Here is an 18,244-nt window from a genome sequence, read left to right as displayed (position 1 = left end):
GCCGCCGGTCTTCGCGATCCGCTGGGCAGGGCCGGGCAGAGCAGGACGGTCGGGGGCGGCGTCAGCCGGGCGGGAGACAGGAAGGGGAAGGGCGCGGAAGCGAGGGCCGCGGCGGTCCGGGCACCGATGCGCAAAAGCGCGCAGGCAGGGCGCAGGGAGTCCGGCGCGCATGGGGCCGCGGCCAGGATGCCCACCCAGCCTGGCGGCCGGCAGCGCGGGGAGGCGGCGGGGCTCTAGGGCGGCCGCTTCGCGCTAGCCCGTCGGCTCCCGCGGGCGTTGCTGGCTGCGGAGAGGCAGAACTGAAGGTGCCCGGGCGAGGCGGAGAGACGCCTCGAGCCGGTAAGGGCGCAAGCGCCAGATTCGGGCGAGGGAGAGGCAAGTCGGAGCCTGTTGGGTGTCTTTGGGACGGCCCCTCCCCTCACGTCATTCTTCTCGGGCCAGCCTACCTTCCAAGGTCGTTGTTACGGGGCGAGACTTAGGGGAGGCTTCTACGTTTGCTGAAAAAGAGGTGGGATGGGAAGACAAACACGGTCGGAGCCCCACTTGTTGCCGCTTAGAACTTCGCCCGGCCTCGCAGGCAGCGTTTCTTGAGAGTGTTTACAGAGCTTCGTGGACTTTATCCCGGACTGGAGGGAAACGGTGATTTTCTGAAAAGCTGCAGAAAGTAGCTCTGGAGTGGCAGAGGTTCCCAGAAGGCGCGCGGGGATTTCTTAGGGCTTAGGGGGCAGGGGATTTTTTTTTGCCGCTTAAAACCACCACCACGGGCCCCTCTTCGCAGGGGGGTTAAGAAGCGAGAGTCCACCAGCCTTGTCCAGCCAAGCCCTGCTCCAGATGTGCTGGACTGCGGCTCCCCCATCTCTCCGCCAGCTGTCGGGCCGCCGGGACGGGCAGAAACCCGACACCTGAACGGAAGCGGGTTTCCTTGCAAGGAATGGGACGTGGACAGGAGGCCACCAAGGAAGTCATCCCCGTCCTGGAAGAAGGCGGGGGGGGGGGTAATGGGGTTGCCAACCTCCCCCCCCGCCGGTGCAGGAAGGGGCTCCGCTTGAACAGGCTTCCCTGGGCTCCCAGTCCAGAAAGGAGCCCCAGACCTGTTTCCCGCGGGTGCCCTTTCTTCCCGGGGGGCCACCGGTCCCCTGGAGGGCCTTGGCCCCCTTGGGCAGCCCTGGCTGTTTCTCGGGCGCCACCGTGCACCCCCTGCCATGGGTCAAGGCGGTGGGCAGCCTCCGGACGAGGAGTCCGGCGGGGGCGCCCGCAAGGAGACCCTGCCGGCTGCCTCGGCCCTGGGTTCAGGCTCCAGCTTGCAGGGGTCGGGGAGAGCCCGGGGGCCGTCTTCCCAAGGGCAAGGGGCCGGCGGGGGAGCGCGGGGAGGCCGCAGCAGTTCCCCAAAGGGGCGCTCGTGCGGGAAGAGGGCCGCTGCGCTGCTCAGGAGGGGGGCGGATCTCCCCCGCGCGGCGGGCCTGCCGGGGACCCGACGGAGCGCGGCGGCCTCTCTTCCCCCGCAAACGCCCGGGGCCTGTTTGCGGAGCGGCGGCCTGTGCCGGGGGCTCCCGGACCCTCCCTGCGCGGGAGTCGGAGCCCCGCTGCCCTCCCGCCCTTCGAGGCTGCGGGAGGCCCAGGCGGCCTGAGGCAGGCGGCCTGAGGCGGGCGGCCCTCCTCCGGCCCGAGGCCCGTCCGGGCGAGTGCGGCCACGCGAGCCGGGCAGAGCCGCCATTGCCGGCGGGGGGGCGACGCGGCGGCGGCGGCGGCGGCTCCGCCCCGGGGAGGCCGGACCAGGAAGCGGCGGCGGCGGCGGCGGGAGGAGGAGCGGCGAGGGCAGGCCCGGTAGGCCGCGGCGGCGGGAGGCGAAGTCTGAGGGGCGGCGGCGGCCAGGCGTGGGGCTGCCCGGGGCGCGCGGCCGGGGGTCCGCCGGGCGTCTGTGGCTGGCTTCGCCTCGGGCTCCGGCTGCCGCCCCTGAGGGGGGTGGGACTCCAGCTCCCATCGCCCGGCTCGTCTGGGACTCTTGCTCCCATCTGCGTGGGTCCAGGACATCTAGGCGTGCCTAGGACTCCAGCTCCCATCTGCCCAGCTCCTGTAGGTGCTGTACATCCGAGAGTACTCCAGTTCCCATCTGTCTACCTCCTGTAGGCACTGGGGTGAGTCCAGGACGTCTGGGTGTGTCTGGGACTCCAGCTCCCATCTGCCTGTCTCCTGTAAGTGCTGGGGTGAGTTGAAGACATCTAGGATTGTCTGGGACTCCAGTTCCCATCTGCCTGAGCACTGGGAGTGGTAGGACAACATTCAGAGAGTGGTTGCCATGCCAACTCTCATCTTCCTTTCTTCCATGGGTCCAGTGCCTCAAGAAGTGTCTGGAACTACAATTCCCATTTGCCTGAGCACTGGGAGCTGTGGTCGGAAACCCCTGGATGGGAGGAAATGGAGCTAAATCCCCCATTCTCCCTAGCCAGCCTGAGGATGGGTGTCACATAATCCCACGTATCTGGAGGGAAGTTGAGGGCTCTTTGCAAAAAGGACTGTGGGAGAGGGAGCCTGCCCTTTCGAGGGGAAGATGGGTTCTAGGGGCATTTTTAGCATTGCTTTGATATGCTGGTCTACGACCATGATAAAGATTTGATTTGATTTGAGCATGGTTTTGGGGAGCCCAGAGATGGGAATGTGAGGATGCTGCCAGTGGACGAGAGGAAAAACTGCCCCTGTGGCATGGGTTGGGCTGTGATGGTGGGGTGGGCATTATAGTCTGTTGGTTGTGATAAAAAGGCATTCCAGGGCCTGGCGCATGAGGACGAACAATCGAATGCTCCAAGTTGTTCTAACCTGCTGAGTTTTCTGTATTTCTAGCCAGTCAAGAACAGAAAGTTTAGCAATGACAATGTTATGGGCTCCCATTTCACAAGACCTGTGGAGGAAGGGACCAGAAATTGAAGCAAATAAAAAGATGCTGAGGTTAGTTTGTTTCCCAGTTCCTTCCCCCCCCTCCCCTTAAACGTTTGTCTGGATTTAGACCATATTGCAGATGAAAATCTGGTCAGCCAGTTTGGGATTCAGGCTATTATGTGAACCCAGCCAGCTTGATTAATCGACTGACCCATGGCTCATTTAATTGATTGAATCACAGAGTAGCATCTTGTGCAAACACAGCTTTGAAAGAGATCTCAGGCACTACTGTAGACTCATGTAATGCCATTCCTAAAATTAAGAATAGAAATACTATGCACAAATAAGAAGCTGTGACCTAAAGGGTCATTCTCTGCTTAATTTTGGGCTCAGCATGACATTTCAGAAAAATAAGGAACTATAACCTAGAAACAACTGTAGCAAGGAGCAGAAAACAATGCCAAGTGTAATTCTAGCCGTTCTGCAGAAAACGCACCCCATCTTATGCCAGAAACAAAAAGAACAATTGCATCATGCTGTACTGCAAGTGGGGCTTCAGCAAGACCATTATGGAACAACTTGCCTTTATCTTCCACCATCTTACTTTGTTCCCATTTCCCATGAATTCAGCTATGAGTGGCAAAGGCCACTTAAGTAGAAGGAAATTTTCCATTTGGTTTGCTTCCTAAAATGTCTATTGCTATGAGGAATCCTAGTTTCAAAGCCTTAAGCCGTGTTTACCCACAGGAGCTAACACAGATATAAACTCAGATTAGGTTAACTGTTTTCAAGTGTTCTACTAGAGACCCATTTTTCCAGAAGTTGGTTGTGTACAGTAGTTGCAGGCCTGTTTGGCTATAATTTTCAAAATGGGATGGTTTTACTTATTTAACACATTTATATACTTCCCTTTACATTGCAGGAAGATATATATTGCTGTCTGTGTGTTTGTGGGTGTGTTTATTTTAAGAGGATGTTTATTGAAAAGAAAGATGGTCTGTTGTTCTCGATCAGCAGTACATTTTGTGGCTGTACATCTATGATAGAGGTGTTTTGTAAAGGATGGGCACAGGTGATGTTTTTGCCTCTGGGTGTATTTGATTATTTACTTCCATCTCCCTTGAGTTCTGCAATTTGGGTCTAAAATCTCAGAAGAGAGCTTAGTAGAATTTGCTAGTAACCTTCCTCTGCACATTCATGCAGTGGAAAGATTGCGTTGGGAACTATAAAGAAGTGTGTTAATAAATTTAACATTTGATGGACAGTTCTAAATATACAAACCAAAATACTAACATTTATAATGCAGAGCCTGAAGACAAAATTGGAAGACTGGCAGAGAAAAGAAACATGATTCCAAAGAGCAAAAAATGGTCAAGATCAAAAAAGTAACTGGAATTTCCACCACCTATTAATTGCTTCTCAAAGGATACTCAAGGTTTGTAATGGTTTAATTATTGCATGGACTTGGCAGAATACATTGTGCTGGTTAAACTAAAGATAGAATAACAGGCATTCTGGAGACAGACATATTTAGCATTTGAACTTGTGCAATATATTTGCATGTCTCAGAATGGTAACACTGTAGTGGAAAAAAGCATTTCTGTGCTATATTGATAAAATTGAACTTATCCAGAAAATGCAGATTTTGTGCTATTTGCAAATTAGTTAAAATGGACTTTTTGATATTAATGCTAAGCATCTCTCTTTAACCACTGGTAATCTATTTGGTAAAAATTTGGATGTTTGATTTATGCAATTTACTTGTTCCTTTTTATCTAGCCAGTAATAAATAAATAAATCAAGCAAGCAAGCAAGCAAGCAATTTACAGGGTTTTTCTTCCATGTGTCCTTGTTAGAATTACTAAACTCTGCAGATTTTTTTTGAAAAAGTCTTAATAATAACAATCCTAAACAATCCTAATTATTAAGAGTGAAATCAGTTGAAGTGGGTGGAACTTCTAAGTAAACAGAATTCTGTCTTAAGATGTATGTTTTATTTTATTCTACTGCTTAGAGTCTTTCAGATCAGTTCTTGGTTGGCATTTATTGAAATTTTTAATCAACTGTCTGTTTGTGAATAACAATTAAAATTAATCTTGTTTTTATTTCTTATGGACACCTTTTTGCTGAAGGTTTAGATTTATAATTTTAAATCCTTCTCTTATCCAATTCAGTTAAAGATTCTACTGGTTACCGTACAGTGAAAGCAGTGTGACTGCATTGCTAAATAAATAAAACTAAATAAGTATGTACTGTTACAGCAATAAACAAGGATGCAAATTTAAATTGGACTAAATTCCATTGTACTAAGATCATCTGAGTAACCATTTAGAAAACCAACCAGGCTATCAGAACATGCTCTTTTAGATGTCAGTCTATTTAACATTCATTAAACAACTTTGGTCCAATCTGATGGGAGATTGTGTGAAGGCTAAATAGGCCAAGTGCCACTTTCACCAGAAGAGAGGGTGTGTTGTTTGGTGCACGTAACGTGCCTTTCAATTGTTTTTCTGAAGGACATTTGGACACCATGACAGTCACCCTTGTATGTGATCCCTCAGAAGCAATGGAGCTGTGTGCATCTCAACAGCTTTACCTTAAGCCAGTTGCGAAACTGACAATCAGTGTGGTGCTTCCAGAACACACTGGATCTACCCGGGCATTCTCTAAGTGGGAGGTGATGGACAAGCTGAAGAACATGATCTGCCCAGACCAGTTCACCAGCGTGAAGGTTTCAAAGAGCACCAAGGGCTTCATTCGCTTTGAAGGAGAGGCTGAAACCAAGCGTTTGGTCTGCAGCCTGAAGGAAAAACTCCACGGCAAGATGATAAAGCTGAATGGTTTTAAGGATGACTTGCAGGTTGTGGCTACTGAAGCGCCTCCCGATTGCCCACCTTCTCAGGACTTAGCGCCCAACGCAAAAAGCCGAAAACTGCTGGAGGACGAGGAAAGCCAGGTGGTTTCTGACTGTCTGCATTTGGAAGGGCTGCCCTGCAAATGGTTTGCCCTCAAGGGTTCAGATAGTGAGACCCCAAGTGAGGACGTCTTGAGAGCGGCATTTGGGAGCTTTGGGAAGATCAAGAACGTAGATATCCCCATGCTTGATCCATACAGGGAAGAAGTGGTGGGAGGAAGCACAAATAATTTCATTTTTCGTGGTCTGCGGACATTCGAAGCTTTTGTCCAGTATCAAGAGTCCAAGTCATTTACAAGAGCCATGGAGACACTCAGGGGCATGAAGCTGATGTTTAAGGGGGATGACGGAAAAGCTCTCGCGTGTAACATCAAGGTAAGGCATATTGTTCTCCTGGGGACACTCTGTAAGCCACTATTGCAAAAAGAAACCCAAGCCTCGTGGGCCAGAAATATTGATTGATTTATTCTGGCATAAACCTTTGTAGACCAGAGCCCGCTGATCAGCTCCGTTTCCTATCTAACGCGGTGCTCTTTTCCATAAAATGCTGTGCCCCAATAAATCAGTCTTTCCAATGACATCAGGTGTCTCTCATGCTTTCACATATTGTGGCCACTATTGACTTTTCTTACGAGGAGTATCGGCAGCTGTCCATCATGTGTTTGGATGGTTACTGAAATCGATCCTGCTGCTTCCTTGAATTTACTCCATAATGGCCAGTATCTCCCATAGGTTTTCCGTATTTCATTCTAGAGTGTAACCCTTTTGCCTGTGAGTAACAAGCAATTCTTTAAAAAAAAAACATAATTGGGATGGAAAGGCAGAGTATAAATCAAAGAAATGGTAGTGGTCTATTTGAACTAGCAATGCACTTTGTTGTTGCTGTTTTGAAACAGGTGACATCTGATACTACTAGTCATTTCAGTGAGAATGCTATAAAACAGAGAACCCTAGAAAGATTAACTCTGCAAGGTCTAGAGCGAGAAAGAAAGAGAGAGGAAAACAGAGGGAGAAAAGGGACGGAAAGGTGAGGAACTTAACTCATTAACTTTAATTATTCACTTAAAATCATTAACGTTAATCATTCTTTATCAGAAGGGGAAAGAGGAGTGGATGCACTGTGGTGTGGACTCTTGCTGAAACAAGCAAGAAACAGGTTAAAAAAGGAGAAATAACATTTTGCTTCCATGCATTTCAAACTGTGCACCAAGAGCACTGGGATTTTGTGACCTATCAAAGTATATTTAGATTGAGAACACACACGTATGTTGTCCTGGTTTTGCATAACTTGTTTTGGGTTGGCTAGGAAAGAGACAGCTACTAAATTCCATCAGGTCAGTCAAAACAGGCCCCTAATTTCTGGAAATCTTATTCAGATCCTTATTTGCCTCCTGAGACTTCGGCAAATGTTTTCCATGCAATCACACATATACTCTTATCAGGAGGGTTAGTACTCTCACTTCTTAATACAGTATAGGAGAGTTGAGTGAGGGTGCTTTCTTGTACGCGCTGCATTAATTTTTTTTACTCTTAACTTCACATGAAGTCCTGCAAACGTTACAACCAAATGTACCTTTGTCAAGACAAAGGTAGATTCAGCTGGATTGAGCTGAAAAAAAAAAATCCTTCTGCCTCCAAACCTGGTCAGCTGCTCCTGTTCAATATGGCTATGTTGAGTACATGGACCAGTGGTTTATGTCTGGGTGATTGGTTCCAAAGTCAGTAATGATGGGTAGTTGGTTTACAAATAGGATGCAAACAAACATTATAGGTATAATGTAAAGTGATGGCTTCGCTTGCAATTCGCTTTGTTTCTCAGTTGCTACCGTTCTTTTAAGGCAGAAATATGTCTAGCCCGAAACAAAATTAATTTTCCAGAAAAGATCGCAATGCAAGTCAAGATCCAAGGTTGGCTGCTACATCCATTTGTAAGTTTATAGTGCTTGTTTTCCCAGCCTTCTTTGCCTCTCCCCATGGGTTCTTCAGTACACCTGAGCACCAGTTTTTTTTTTAATTCTGCAGGGAGGGTTCCACCCACTCCATTGGGTTTGGAACAAAAGTTGTTATGTTACAGACCAAAATAGATCTGTGACTCTCTCGACAAATGCAGTGCTTACAGGGTTTTATTTTCCCATCCTTCAAACCGTTCAGTAATTGTATATGAAATGCATGGCTAGATGAGGCTGTGTGATTGCGTAGCATTATAGCTTTCTACAAAGTTATAACAGATTTAAACAGTGCCTCCCAAGCCAAAACAAAAACATGTTATATCCTTAGGAGGGATTATATTGTTACAGAATCCTTACAAAGTACTTAAGTGTTTTCCAGACATCTGTGAAATATTTTCTCTCAATTAAATTTGGAGGCACGCTTTGTTCTTATTACACACAAACTCTACTTTTTGGTTAGATACCTGTAAAACAACATATGCATAAAACAAAGAAAGCCACATTGATCCATCAGAAAAATCCAGACATCTACAAATAATAAGTTTTAATAGGCCCAGCTTCAAAGTGCATATAGTTTTGTGCCAGCTTTCAACCTCTCCTGACGTCTTTACAGGCAAAATGTTAACAAAGTGGGAATGATTTGAGTGATGATGTTCAAATGATCAAATCTAGGTGGGCAAAAAAATCTTGCCAGGAGCACACAACAGATTAAGAATAATCCACAGGACTGCAAACCAACTCAGTATCCTCATTTGTGCTTCTTACAAAGCCACCGTTGACATAAGCCAACAGTAAAATGTAGTTTCAAGCTGGGGTTTGTGTAGAATTATGACTCTGAAGAAAGCATACACAACATGTTGAGCCAAAAAGAAGAAAAACACTTGAGACCTAGGTATGATGTTTCTGTCATAAATAAATATATCACTGGTCTGTTGTATCATTTGATTGCAAGAAAGCAAGGGAGGCCCAGAATAGCAGTGGAAACCACAGATGGTCTCTTCTGAGAGAAGATGCTGGGAGTGACAGAATAACCTGGTCTCCTTTGTGCTGTCTGTGTGGAAGGAGCACCTGCAGTGGCTGCTTAGAAGAGGCAACAGACCTATGAATCATACCCAGATGCAGCCAGCAGTCCCTTTTGAATATACAGAGCTCTTTTTAAAAGAAAAAAAAAATGCTGTTGAATTTGTGATGATAGATGACTATTCTTCAGCAAGCTGATTAGAATTCCTGCCCTGATGGGCCTGGGTCAAGAACTGCCTTTATTTCTACTCTGCTCTTCCTCTAAAAACATGATAAGCAACCTGATAGCCTCAGCTGTAGATGTTTTCGACTGCATCACCTAGATTCTTTGTTGTTCCTACCAGCCAGAATTTATGGGAGTCGTAATACAAAGCAGAGGGAGTGCATCATGTTTCCAATTTCTGCTTTAAACAGTTCAGCTGCTTACAAGGCTGGTGGTGCTTAGAACTGCAGTTGTCTGGGCGAGGCAGTCATACTGGAGATAAGAAGTTAAGACAAGTTAGAGATAGTATGACAGAAAGGAAAAGGGAGCAGTTTGACTTCTGATTCTGACTGGGAGAGAGAGTATATAAGTATAATGACTAAAGTATAAGCCATAAGTATATTGACTAAAAAAAAAGGAACAGGTTGCATCCCACACAGAATGTATATTCAGATTCCGTTGAAAAATAATGAAGCTTAGCCTGCATTTAACTGGGAGTGTCAGCATGGCCATGATGTATAACTACTGATGTAATATCTGAGTATTGTAGGAGTGTAAGGTATTTCTAGAGAGTAGTTCAAATTTCCCCAGCTTATTTTGTATCCCCTTGGAAATCCACAAGGTGTTATGCTCAAAGGACCCATTTCTAAGAGGTGTTTCATTTTGTATGTAGTAGCAATTAGGTTTTACAATGGGGCTTTTTCTACTTTAACATCATGGAACACAAACACACACACATTCATCTAAACGGTTCCATATTGCTAACTGCCTAGAAAAAGACGAGACGACGATGACAAAAAAGTTGGGGAAGGAAAAAGGAAGTCTAAGATCAAGAGGCGAGAAAAAAGGCAGATAGATCGGGACGAGAAACGGCCCCGGAAGCATCTGAAAGTAACAGCTGGAGAAGAATTGTGGTCAGAAAACATGCCTGAATGGGAGGAGAGGAAATACCTTCTGGCTCAGAGGAGGGTGGAATCGATCAGACTTCTTACCGTGCTGCTAAGCCAAATAAAAGTAAGAATATTTGTTAACATATATTCTGAAGGGTTTTTTTTCCCTTTTCAGTTCAATAGAGTTGGATCATTCCTAATGGCATAAAAAGCAGAGACTTTGTAGAGAGTGAGGAAGGTGACCTTGATGAAGATATGCAGGCTCCATTGTCTAGGCCAGTGTTTCTCAACCATGGCAACATGAAGATGTGTGGACTTAAATTCCCAGAATTCCCCAGCCAGCATGCTGGCTGGGGAATTCTGGGAATTGAAGTCCACACATCTTCAAGCTGCCAAGGTTGAGAAACACTGGCTAGGCAAAAGGGGTTGAAGCATTTTTAAGTCCAGAATGACCAGATAATGTTCAGAAGAAGAGGCTTGGACAGACAACTCCCTAAATCACTGAACTATAAGGAGAAGGAGGCACAGCTCAATCAGACTTGCAAGATTCTGTGATTAGAGCCGAACTCCATAAAAGTAGCTTTAGCCTTCCTGTGGAGTTGACTTCATGGTCTGGTCTGTCTAGTGGGGCTGACCAATTCAAGTAAGCAGCAACTCTCCATCTTTCCCATTCAGGGCACACCATTTGATGGATGGTGAGAATTAGGCACTTGAGGAAAGGGGGTTCTGAATCAATGAGAGCTGAAGGAATCACCAGTTCCTTGGAAAGATGAGTTTGGGGTTAGTGCCTCTTTCACATCCTGTGGTCAGTGATGATATTTAAAAAAAAAGTTTGGTTGCAACATGCCACCTCTCTGTTCTGCTTTAGCTTCAACCATATCTCGATTTCCAAGAATGTTTAATACAGCTAGTGTGGTTACTTTCTGTGGTTCTACTGTTATTTTCCTTTATCATTGTAAAAATTGCAACTCGCCCACATCTTTTATGGAGGCTCTGGGACCCACATTCAAGGTTTTTTGTGGGGAGGCAGGATCAGAAGTTACGCACTCATTTTTTTAAAGTGATTTAGCAACAAAAGGTTTGATTTATGTATAAATTAAATATGCTCCATAATGAATGCATTTCCTCAGATGCTGTAATTTGGATCTTGCTAAAAGTACTGGAGAGACATGGTCCACATGGAATTGCACTGTATTGTTCCCACTGGAAATGGGGTGAAGGAATAAGAGCTGTATTAAAACATTATGCAAGATAAAACCATTTTCCCCCATTTCATTGGGTTGAGATTTATTGAAATTGACCTAATTCCTAATGATGCTCATGTTTATAAATTTCCTTTGACTAACTCTGGATCTACTGTAGTTCAGCAATGATTGCAGTTGGGTGGATGGGCACCATTTTGTTTCCCTACGTTAGGCAGCAAAAAACAAATTACACGTGGGATCATTCATTGTTAGACTGGGCTGGATTTTCTTTGCTTTCCTGGGTGCCATTTTGTTGGGCAGTAATTTTATGTGTCTTTCTGTATCCTTTGAAGAACTTTGTGCTGTCCCCTGGGCAAATACGGGCGCATCTGCCAGATCCTGAAAGTGAAAGGGAGGAGAACTTCTCTGCAACTCCAATCGAGGATGCGCTAAAGGAGGAGACGAATTCACCTTATCTTGAGCACCAAGAACCGGAGGATGAGAGTCAGCCTGCATGCCATCCAGTCCTGTTTGATAATGCCCCTATTGAAGAAGGGGAAGAGGAGCAGTTCCTTGCTGCAGATTTGCATCTATCCCCTTCTCCCTTCATGAGAACTGTTTTGAATGAGCCACTTGCCAGGGAGGTCACCAGCCACTCAACGGAGAATGTTACAGACGGCTTTCCTGCTGCTGGCTTGCTACAGGTCACGGTCACTCAGGACTGCAAAGCGGTTGAGTCATCGCCTGACAGGTGGGATTACCTGAGACCCAATTTGGGGTCCTTTGCAGATGCTTCTGATGCAACCAAGTGTAAAAAGCAAAAGGTTTATGAAACAGAGGAATTCATACATTACTTGCTGAACTACTACCAAACCCCCAGATACGCACGGATCTGTCCAAGGGCACAAAGCCCATCAGATACGTCTTGGTGGCAGAGGGTGGTATCCTGTTACGGAGACGGCTTTCAGATCAACCTAAAGAGTAAAGATGAGGAGTGTTGGACGGAAGGGGGTTTAGGATCAGATCTCTCTGAAAACAACCCTCAAGCTGATGATGATGACAGTTGGGAAGCAATTGATGAAGGGCCTGAACCTGCAGAGATCACGCCTGAAGACCAGGCATGTCCTCAAGAGTTCAGCGAAAGTTACCAGGGAGAATGGGAGGATTCGCTGGATGAGGCCAGTGACGGCTCCCCGCCAGACAGGTTGCATAGTCCTATCCCAGGAAGCCGCAGTACCGCTCACAACAAAATGCCACAAGAAGAGAATACTGACATGACGGTGATGTCATCCCCCAAGCCCTTTGGCCATATGTATAAACTGAAAGATTTACTGGAAGAGATTAGCAGCGATTCTGAATATTTTAGCGAGGCGCTTAATGAGTCCCGGAACTCATCCGAACGAAGAAATGGTGGCTGCCAAGGCAGCTGCAAGACATGGCCTCTCCGCCAGCAAAAGGCGAAGGAACTCTTGATACGCGTCCAGAACGTTGCCTGTGGTGATCAAGATGGTAGATGCAGCACACGCAGCTTCTGCTCCAGCACAGAGTGCTGTGGCTCCGCTCTGCTCCCTGGGCAGAGGCCCAAGACGAGGTTCAAGAGGTCCAGCAGCAAACTATGGTACGAAGAGCAAAAACCCAAATGGTCGTCTAGTGAAGAGGAGAGAGACAGCAGCAGGAAGAAGAAGAAGAAAAAGAAAAGGTCCTCCGATAGCTCCTTCCTGGATGATGAACCTCAGTTCCTTAAAACAAACCACTGCAGAGACCTGGACTCCTTCAGCAAGATACAGAGAAAATGTAGCAGGATCATCCATCAGAAGATGAAATGTAAGACGCTTCAGGCCATGGGAGGAGCAGTAAAAATGAAAGACGTTATCCATCTGAGTGCCTCCCCGCTACCAGAAGCTCACCAAGTGCCAGGTAAGGGGAAGGTGGACATTGGCGGGAGAAGGCATAAAGCAGAAGAACGGCAGAGACTTTCCAAGGGCATGGTAGAAAGGTGATGAAGAGGGCAGCTCAGGGAGGTGGTAGAAATGGTGGGATGTACAGATGGAGGAGGGCGACACCCAAAGAACTTGGTGGCTAAGCGGTCAGCTTTGCTAGCACTGTGAGAAGTGGCTGGCAACTCCTGCAACAGAGCCTTCTTAACTCTTGAGTTCTCTTGCCATTCTCCCCTGCTTGGTAGGGGCCTTCCTGTTGAGAAGAGAGCTGGAAACCGTTTCTGAAGGATGGCCTCTGTTTCCTGTTGAAATAGCCTAGCTCAGTCCGTGCCTGGAATCCGTCTGCAGAGCAGACCTTGGAAGCTAATTTGGTTGGCCCTGATGGATGGTGGGGATCTTGAAACGATTCAAGTAGAAGCTCACATTAGGTCATTTTATACAGCCCTTTAAAGAGCTTCACTGTAGAGCCTGAGCTTTGATCATACTGACTTGGGCCAATTTGTTGTTTTGCTTTTTTAGCTTTTGCGGGGCCGTGGCTCCTCTGCATGCTGGAAAAGAGAGAGCAGCATGGTCAAACATTCTTAGCTTCAAAAAAAAATAGGTGGCAAATGTCAGTTACTGGAGTTGATGTCTGTATAAACAGGGACCATTTATATTTATATATATATATATATATAAATATATTATACAGAAAAGTGTGCTTTAAGCTATAGCGATTGGACTGCTGAGTCTTTCAGCTGAGTTAACTAGATGGCCCTTGCTGATCCGGGAGGGAGCGACGGAAAGCGGGTTCAGCTCTTCTGAACAACTGTACAGTTAGAGAAGTTATGGGTAGTCTCCTACAGTTCAAGAAGTCTTTTCAAGTCCTAAGATTCAAAGGTCAAGTGCCTCCCTGATGGTCTCAGAACGGGAATGGTGCAGGAGAGAGAAAATACAATATGTGCAGAAGGCAGAGAAGGAAGATGCTTATAATTTACGACAAAAAATGCAATTAGAAAACGTTAGCACAGCTTTATCCAAGATTGCACAGGGTAAGTCATGCCTGATCTCGGCCAGTCCTGATCCCATTTTGGAAAGCCCCCTTTTTGTCCGAAAAGGGGCAAATGCATCTGTGCGTAAACCAACAGGTACCCAGTTTTTCAACCCCCTGCTATCCTTTTACTGCTGCAGTCCCATATTATTCTGCTGGAAACAAAGCTTTGTGTTGACTCATCCATTTTTCTGATGTAAGAAAACTCTTAAAGTAATCACATGGAGTTAGATTATCTTCAGAACTGCCAGGCTGGAAGAAAAGGATATTTAGCCCTTCACCCACCCCTTCCGTTTTACCGATCTACATAATCCTCTGAAACTGCCATTAGGTCCTTGATGGCAGAAGAAATGCTTGATACCACAACGAAAGTGCTCACACACACACACGCACACACAGTACTGAACCAACAGCATCTTTGGAGGAAGGGGCTTAAATTGGGAGAAATTTAAGCCTGGAGCGGGGAAAGCACTAAATCTGCTTAGTGTCTCCACATTGCAGCTTTAATCAATTTAATCCCCCTTGGCTCCCTGTCTGTGCATGTTTGTGTTTTCAAAACATATCAAGACATCATATCGCAAATCTTCTGCATTGCATCCCCTTTGACCCTGATTTACCATAGCAGAAAGTTGGGTTTGCAGCTGAGATAGGTAGAACCGAGCATCAGCCACACTGGACGCCGCTACCAGCTTCAAGGAGCCCTTTTTGGGGCTTCCAACATTGCGCTTCCCTTGCTTTGTTGGTGCATTGTTGATTTAGCGACTGTAGAACCGGGGTGGGTTTCTTTGTATCGGGGGGGGGGGGGGCTCTGAGACTCGTAGGTTTTTCACGGACCCCTTCTTTGGTTTTCAGTCTGTTGAGCAAAGGTTGCTTTGAACCGTAGAAGTGGGTTATGAACATTTCCTTGCTGATGTTCTGGAATGTCATGAGCAAGACAAGGCCCACAGGGTGTTCTTAGTTGCTTGAAATAATCTGAAACATAGTACTGGGGGGAAATACAAGCTAGGGCCACAGTCTGAAAATACGGTTACCAAATTTGGTGATTTGGTAGTGCTGAGAGTGCATTCAAAGTGGTCTCACACTGGACTGGATGACCACAATTTCCTAGAGAAGGGTTCCGTACAGAAAGGGAAGAGCAAGACATTTTGGTTCCAGTTTCTGCTTCACTTTAATGTGCTTTATTTATTACATGTCATGGTAATTTTACGTGATATGACTTAGCTAGCATACCATCCATGTTTGTTAACTTTGCTCCAATAAAGTAGTAATGAACCAAAGTATGCAGGAATTTTTCTGTGCTTAAGGTTGTTTTGTGTCACCCTGGTCAATGGTGGTGGTTTCTTTAGGCTTTTTAAACTCCAACTTTACTCTGAAACTAAACTTTTTTTTTTTTTTTTGAGAAGGAATGAAATGCATTTCCTGAGGGGGTGAGTGAAAAGTATTTTTCTCTATAAACAACTTTTTTGTACTTGCGTTGTTTCTTACCCCTCTGGATCCAATTGAATGTTTCACTTAGCTGTGAATAAAACTGTTTTATAGGAACATTCTTCCAGAAATACAATGATGTTTGTTTTCATTGCAGATGCAATTTCCGTTTTCCATTTCAAGCCTTTTTCTTTTGTCTTTGTTTGGAACTAATTTGCAGATGTGCATACTCCTTTTGAATAAAATGTTTGCGCACACTTTTAAAAGTGCTTTGTTCCTTCACTGGAAAATCACTGAACCCATTTTATAACACTAAGTGTGATAGACCTGGGGAAAATGCAGCTCTACAATATCCCTATGAGCTCCAGCTTCTGGAAAAGGAGATCCTGACTTACTGGGAAGTGAAAGGTGAAAGGTCCCCTGTGCAAGCACCAAGTCATGTCTGACCCTTTGGGGGGAAACCGCTTTCATGACGTTTTCTTGGCAGAGTGGCGTGGGGTGGTTTGCCATTGCCTTCCCCAGTCATCACCTGCTCCAGCAAGCAGGGTCCTCATTTTACCCACCTCGGAAGGATGGAAGGCTGAGTCGACCTGAGCCGGCCACTCAAACTCGGGTCGCAGGGAGAGTTTCAGTCGCAATACTGCCACCTACCACTCTGTGCCACACGAGGCTTGCTTACTTACATGGACTTACTGGACCATGCATAATATCAAAGGGATAGGCAGTCCAAGCTATCTTTGGTGGAGTAAACATGGAAATGAAGCATTTTAACGCTTGAGAAAGATACTTTAGATCAGTGTTTCTGATCTGGGTGGGAAATGGCTAGCTGGGGAATTCTGGGAGTTGAAGTCCACACATCTTAAACTTGCTGATGTTGAGAAACACTGATTTAGATTAGTTGTTCCTCCCTTTCATCCCAAAAAGCAGGATCAACAAAAGCTTTCAGTAGATCAGCTTTCCTCAGCCTAGCCATCCTCCATGCGTGCAGACTTCATTCCCAGAATTCTCCAGCCAACATGGCCACTGCTGAGGATTCTGGGAGTTTAGGTCTACCCATTTGGAGGATGCCTAGGTTGGGGAAAACTGGAAGAACTTTCTGCATTGGACAAGAACTTCCTGCTTGCTCAAGAGAGATGTAAGGACATTGTGCCTAGTTCATCTTTCCCTTGTCGTTTGTGCTAACTGCTGGGACAGAAGTGTTTCTTCATGGCCAGCACTCCCAAGCCCAAGAAACGCCCGCCACAGAAGCTCTCCCCTTTGCTCATCCCACTCCATTGTTCAAAGTATACGATGGGAAAAAAAGCAAACAGGAGTGTTTTCCACACATCCGGATTCCTTGGTGGAACAGTGAATACTCTTCAAAGTCAACTCCCCTGGGAGAGACATTGCCTGGTGTTCATGAAGCTTTTGAGAACCTGCAGATAGAGAGCCCATTAGATGACAGGAACCGGCTGCGATCAAAAAACTAAGTAGGGTTGGGCCTGATTAGTTCTTGGATGTGAGCTGGCTTTGTAGACACCATGGTGCTTCCACACCTGGACATGCTTAGTCTTCTGGTCTGTACATGCCAAGGGAGCACACACTTCAGCTGTTCTGCATAACCAAGAGTTCAGCCTTTCACAGTGGCTACTTCCGTGACGGTCATGCTGGCCACATGACTGCGGAAGTGTCTTCGGACAACGCTGGCTCTTAAAGGCCATGAAACAGACGAGCGCCACCTCCTAGTGTCGGACACGACTAAACAGGAACCTTTACCTTTACCTTTTTGCTAGAGATGGTACAGTAGCCTGGCTAGGTGGACTTCTGTAGGCACCTCCCCAATCTGGATTGATCTCAGAAACACCCCAGAAGATGGTGACAAGACTGACGGGCCACTTCCGTACTGTTACCCAGTCAAGTGTGTAAATTCAGCACGAGTCAAGCCTGGCTTGAAGGAGAGAAGCAGGTTTTGATCAGTTTGGGATTATGTCTGTATATAGAAGAGGCAGAAATCTGATTCAGTGGAAGGAAACACATGTGGTTATACTGATTATGTTCCATTTCTAAAAACTGTTAGCTTATTATCTGAAAGATGATCAAAGTTCAAAGGTTCTTGGACTTTATACCAGGATGCCAGGCACTTCCCACTGAACCATCTTTTTTCAAAAAGATGATTAAACACGAAGCTGGCATTCTGTACAGTTGTTAAAGCCTATACCAGCGTTTCTCAACCTGGGCAACTTTTAAGAAGGGTGGACTTCAACTCCCAGAATTCCCCAGCCAGACCTACTGGCTGTGGAATTCTGGGAGTTGAAGTCCACCCGCCTTAAAGTTGCCAGGGTTGAGAAACAGTGGCCTATACTGTTAACACCTTTATTTTCAATAGTGCCTCTGAACCTACAAGAAAATGGCCAGTGGCTGAAACCCAGGTCTGTATTTTGAAGTGTGTTCAACTGTCTACAAAAAAGCCAAAGGTGAGTTGGGGTGGTAAAACACTTGGTGGATAGTGAGGAACATCACCTATTTTCATGGGATGTATTAGTGGCAGTATCCATGTGGCAGCCGCTCCATCAGTTCATTAGGCTTGACCCCCAAAACAGAGTGCTTCATGCCCTTCAGGGGTTTGGGGGAAGCTTGAAGATCTTGCCATCTCCATGGCATCACATCAGAGCTGTCTTGCTGTTATAATTAGTGTGTGTGTGTGTGTGTGTGAGAGAGAGAGAGAGAGAGCGCACTAGTCAGAATCTTCAAAACTGGAGCAGCATAGAAGCCCAGGTGATAAATTAACGTGCATGCACTCTGCCTCTACCAAGCTGTCCCACCTCTTTGCAAAATGGGCC

The 18,244-nt window shown here is 46.3% G+C and overlaps 1 protein-coding gene across 2 annotated transcripts; it reads left to right on the top strand.

Annotated features, from left to right (window-relative positions):
- Positions 1–2,813: 2,813 nt before the first annotated feature.
- Positions 2,814–13,728, top strand: LOC134504381 (A-kinase anchor protein 17B-like). Of its 2 annotated transcripts, XM_063313565.1 has the most exons (6): positions 2,814–2,943; positions 4,181–4,309; positions 5,391–6,163; positions 6,685–6,815; positions 9,733–9,973; positions 11,387–13,728. In XM_063313565.1, exons 3-6 carry the CDS (start codon positions 5,405–5,407, stop codon positions 13,031–13,033), a joined length of 2,778 nt encoding a protein of 925 aa, XP_063169635.1. In that variant the 5' UTR covers positions 2,814–2,943; positions 4,181–4,309; positions 5,391–5,404; the 3' UTR covers positions 13,034–13,728. The 2 variants fall into 2 exon arrangements, with proteins under 2 accessions (XP_063169635.1, XP_063169636.1); XM_063313566.1 differs by lacking the exons at positions 2,814–2,943; positions 4,181–4,309 and having other exon boundaries at positions 4,716–6,163.
- The last annotated feature ends 4,516 nt before the right edge of the window (positions 13,729–18,244 follow it).

This window comes from Candoia aspera, chromosome 12 (assembly GCF_035149785.1).
Source record: "Candoia aspera isolate rCanAsp1 chromosome 12, rCanAsp1.hap2, whole genome shotgun sequence".
NCBI classification, from domain to species: Eukaryota; Metazoa; Chordata; class Lepidosauria; order Squamata; family Boidae; genus Candoia; species Candoia aspera.
Note: the sequence above shows the minus strand (reverse complement) of the source record. Positions and strands in the feature narration are given on the sequence as shown.

Excerpts from the sequence above, each read along its gene's own strand:
- LOC134504381 (XM_063313565.1), top strand. The coding sequence starts at position 5,405 with ATGACAGTCACCCTTGTATGTGATCCCTCAGAAGCAATGGAGCTGTGT. Across the intron at positions 6,816-9,732 it reads GGGAGAAAAGGGACGGAAAG|AAAAAGACGAGACGACGATG; the intron begins GTGAGGAACTTA and ends CTAACTGCCTAG. Across the intron at positions 9,974-11,386 it reads TGCTGCTAAGCCAAATAAAA|AACTTTGTGCTGTCCCCTGG; the intron begins GTAAGAATATTT and ends TATCCTTTGAAG.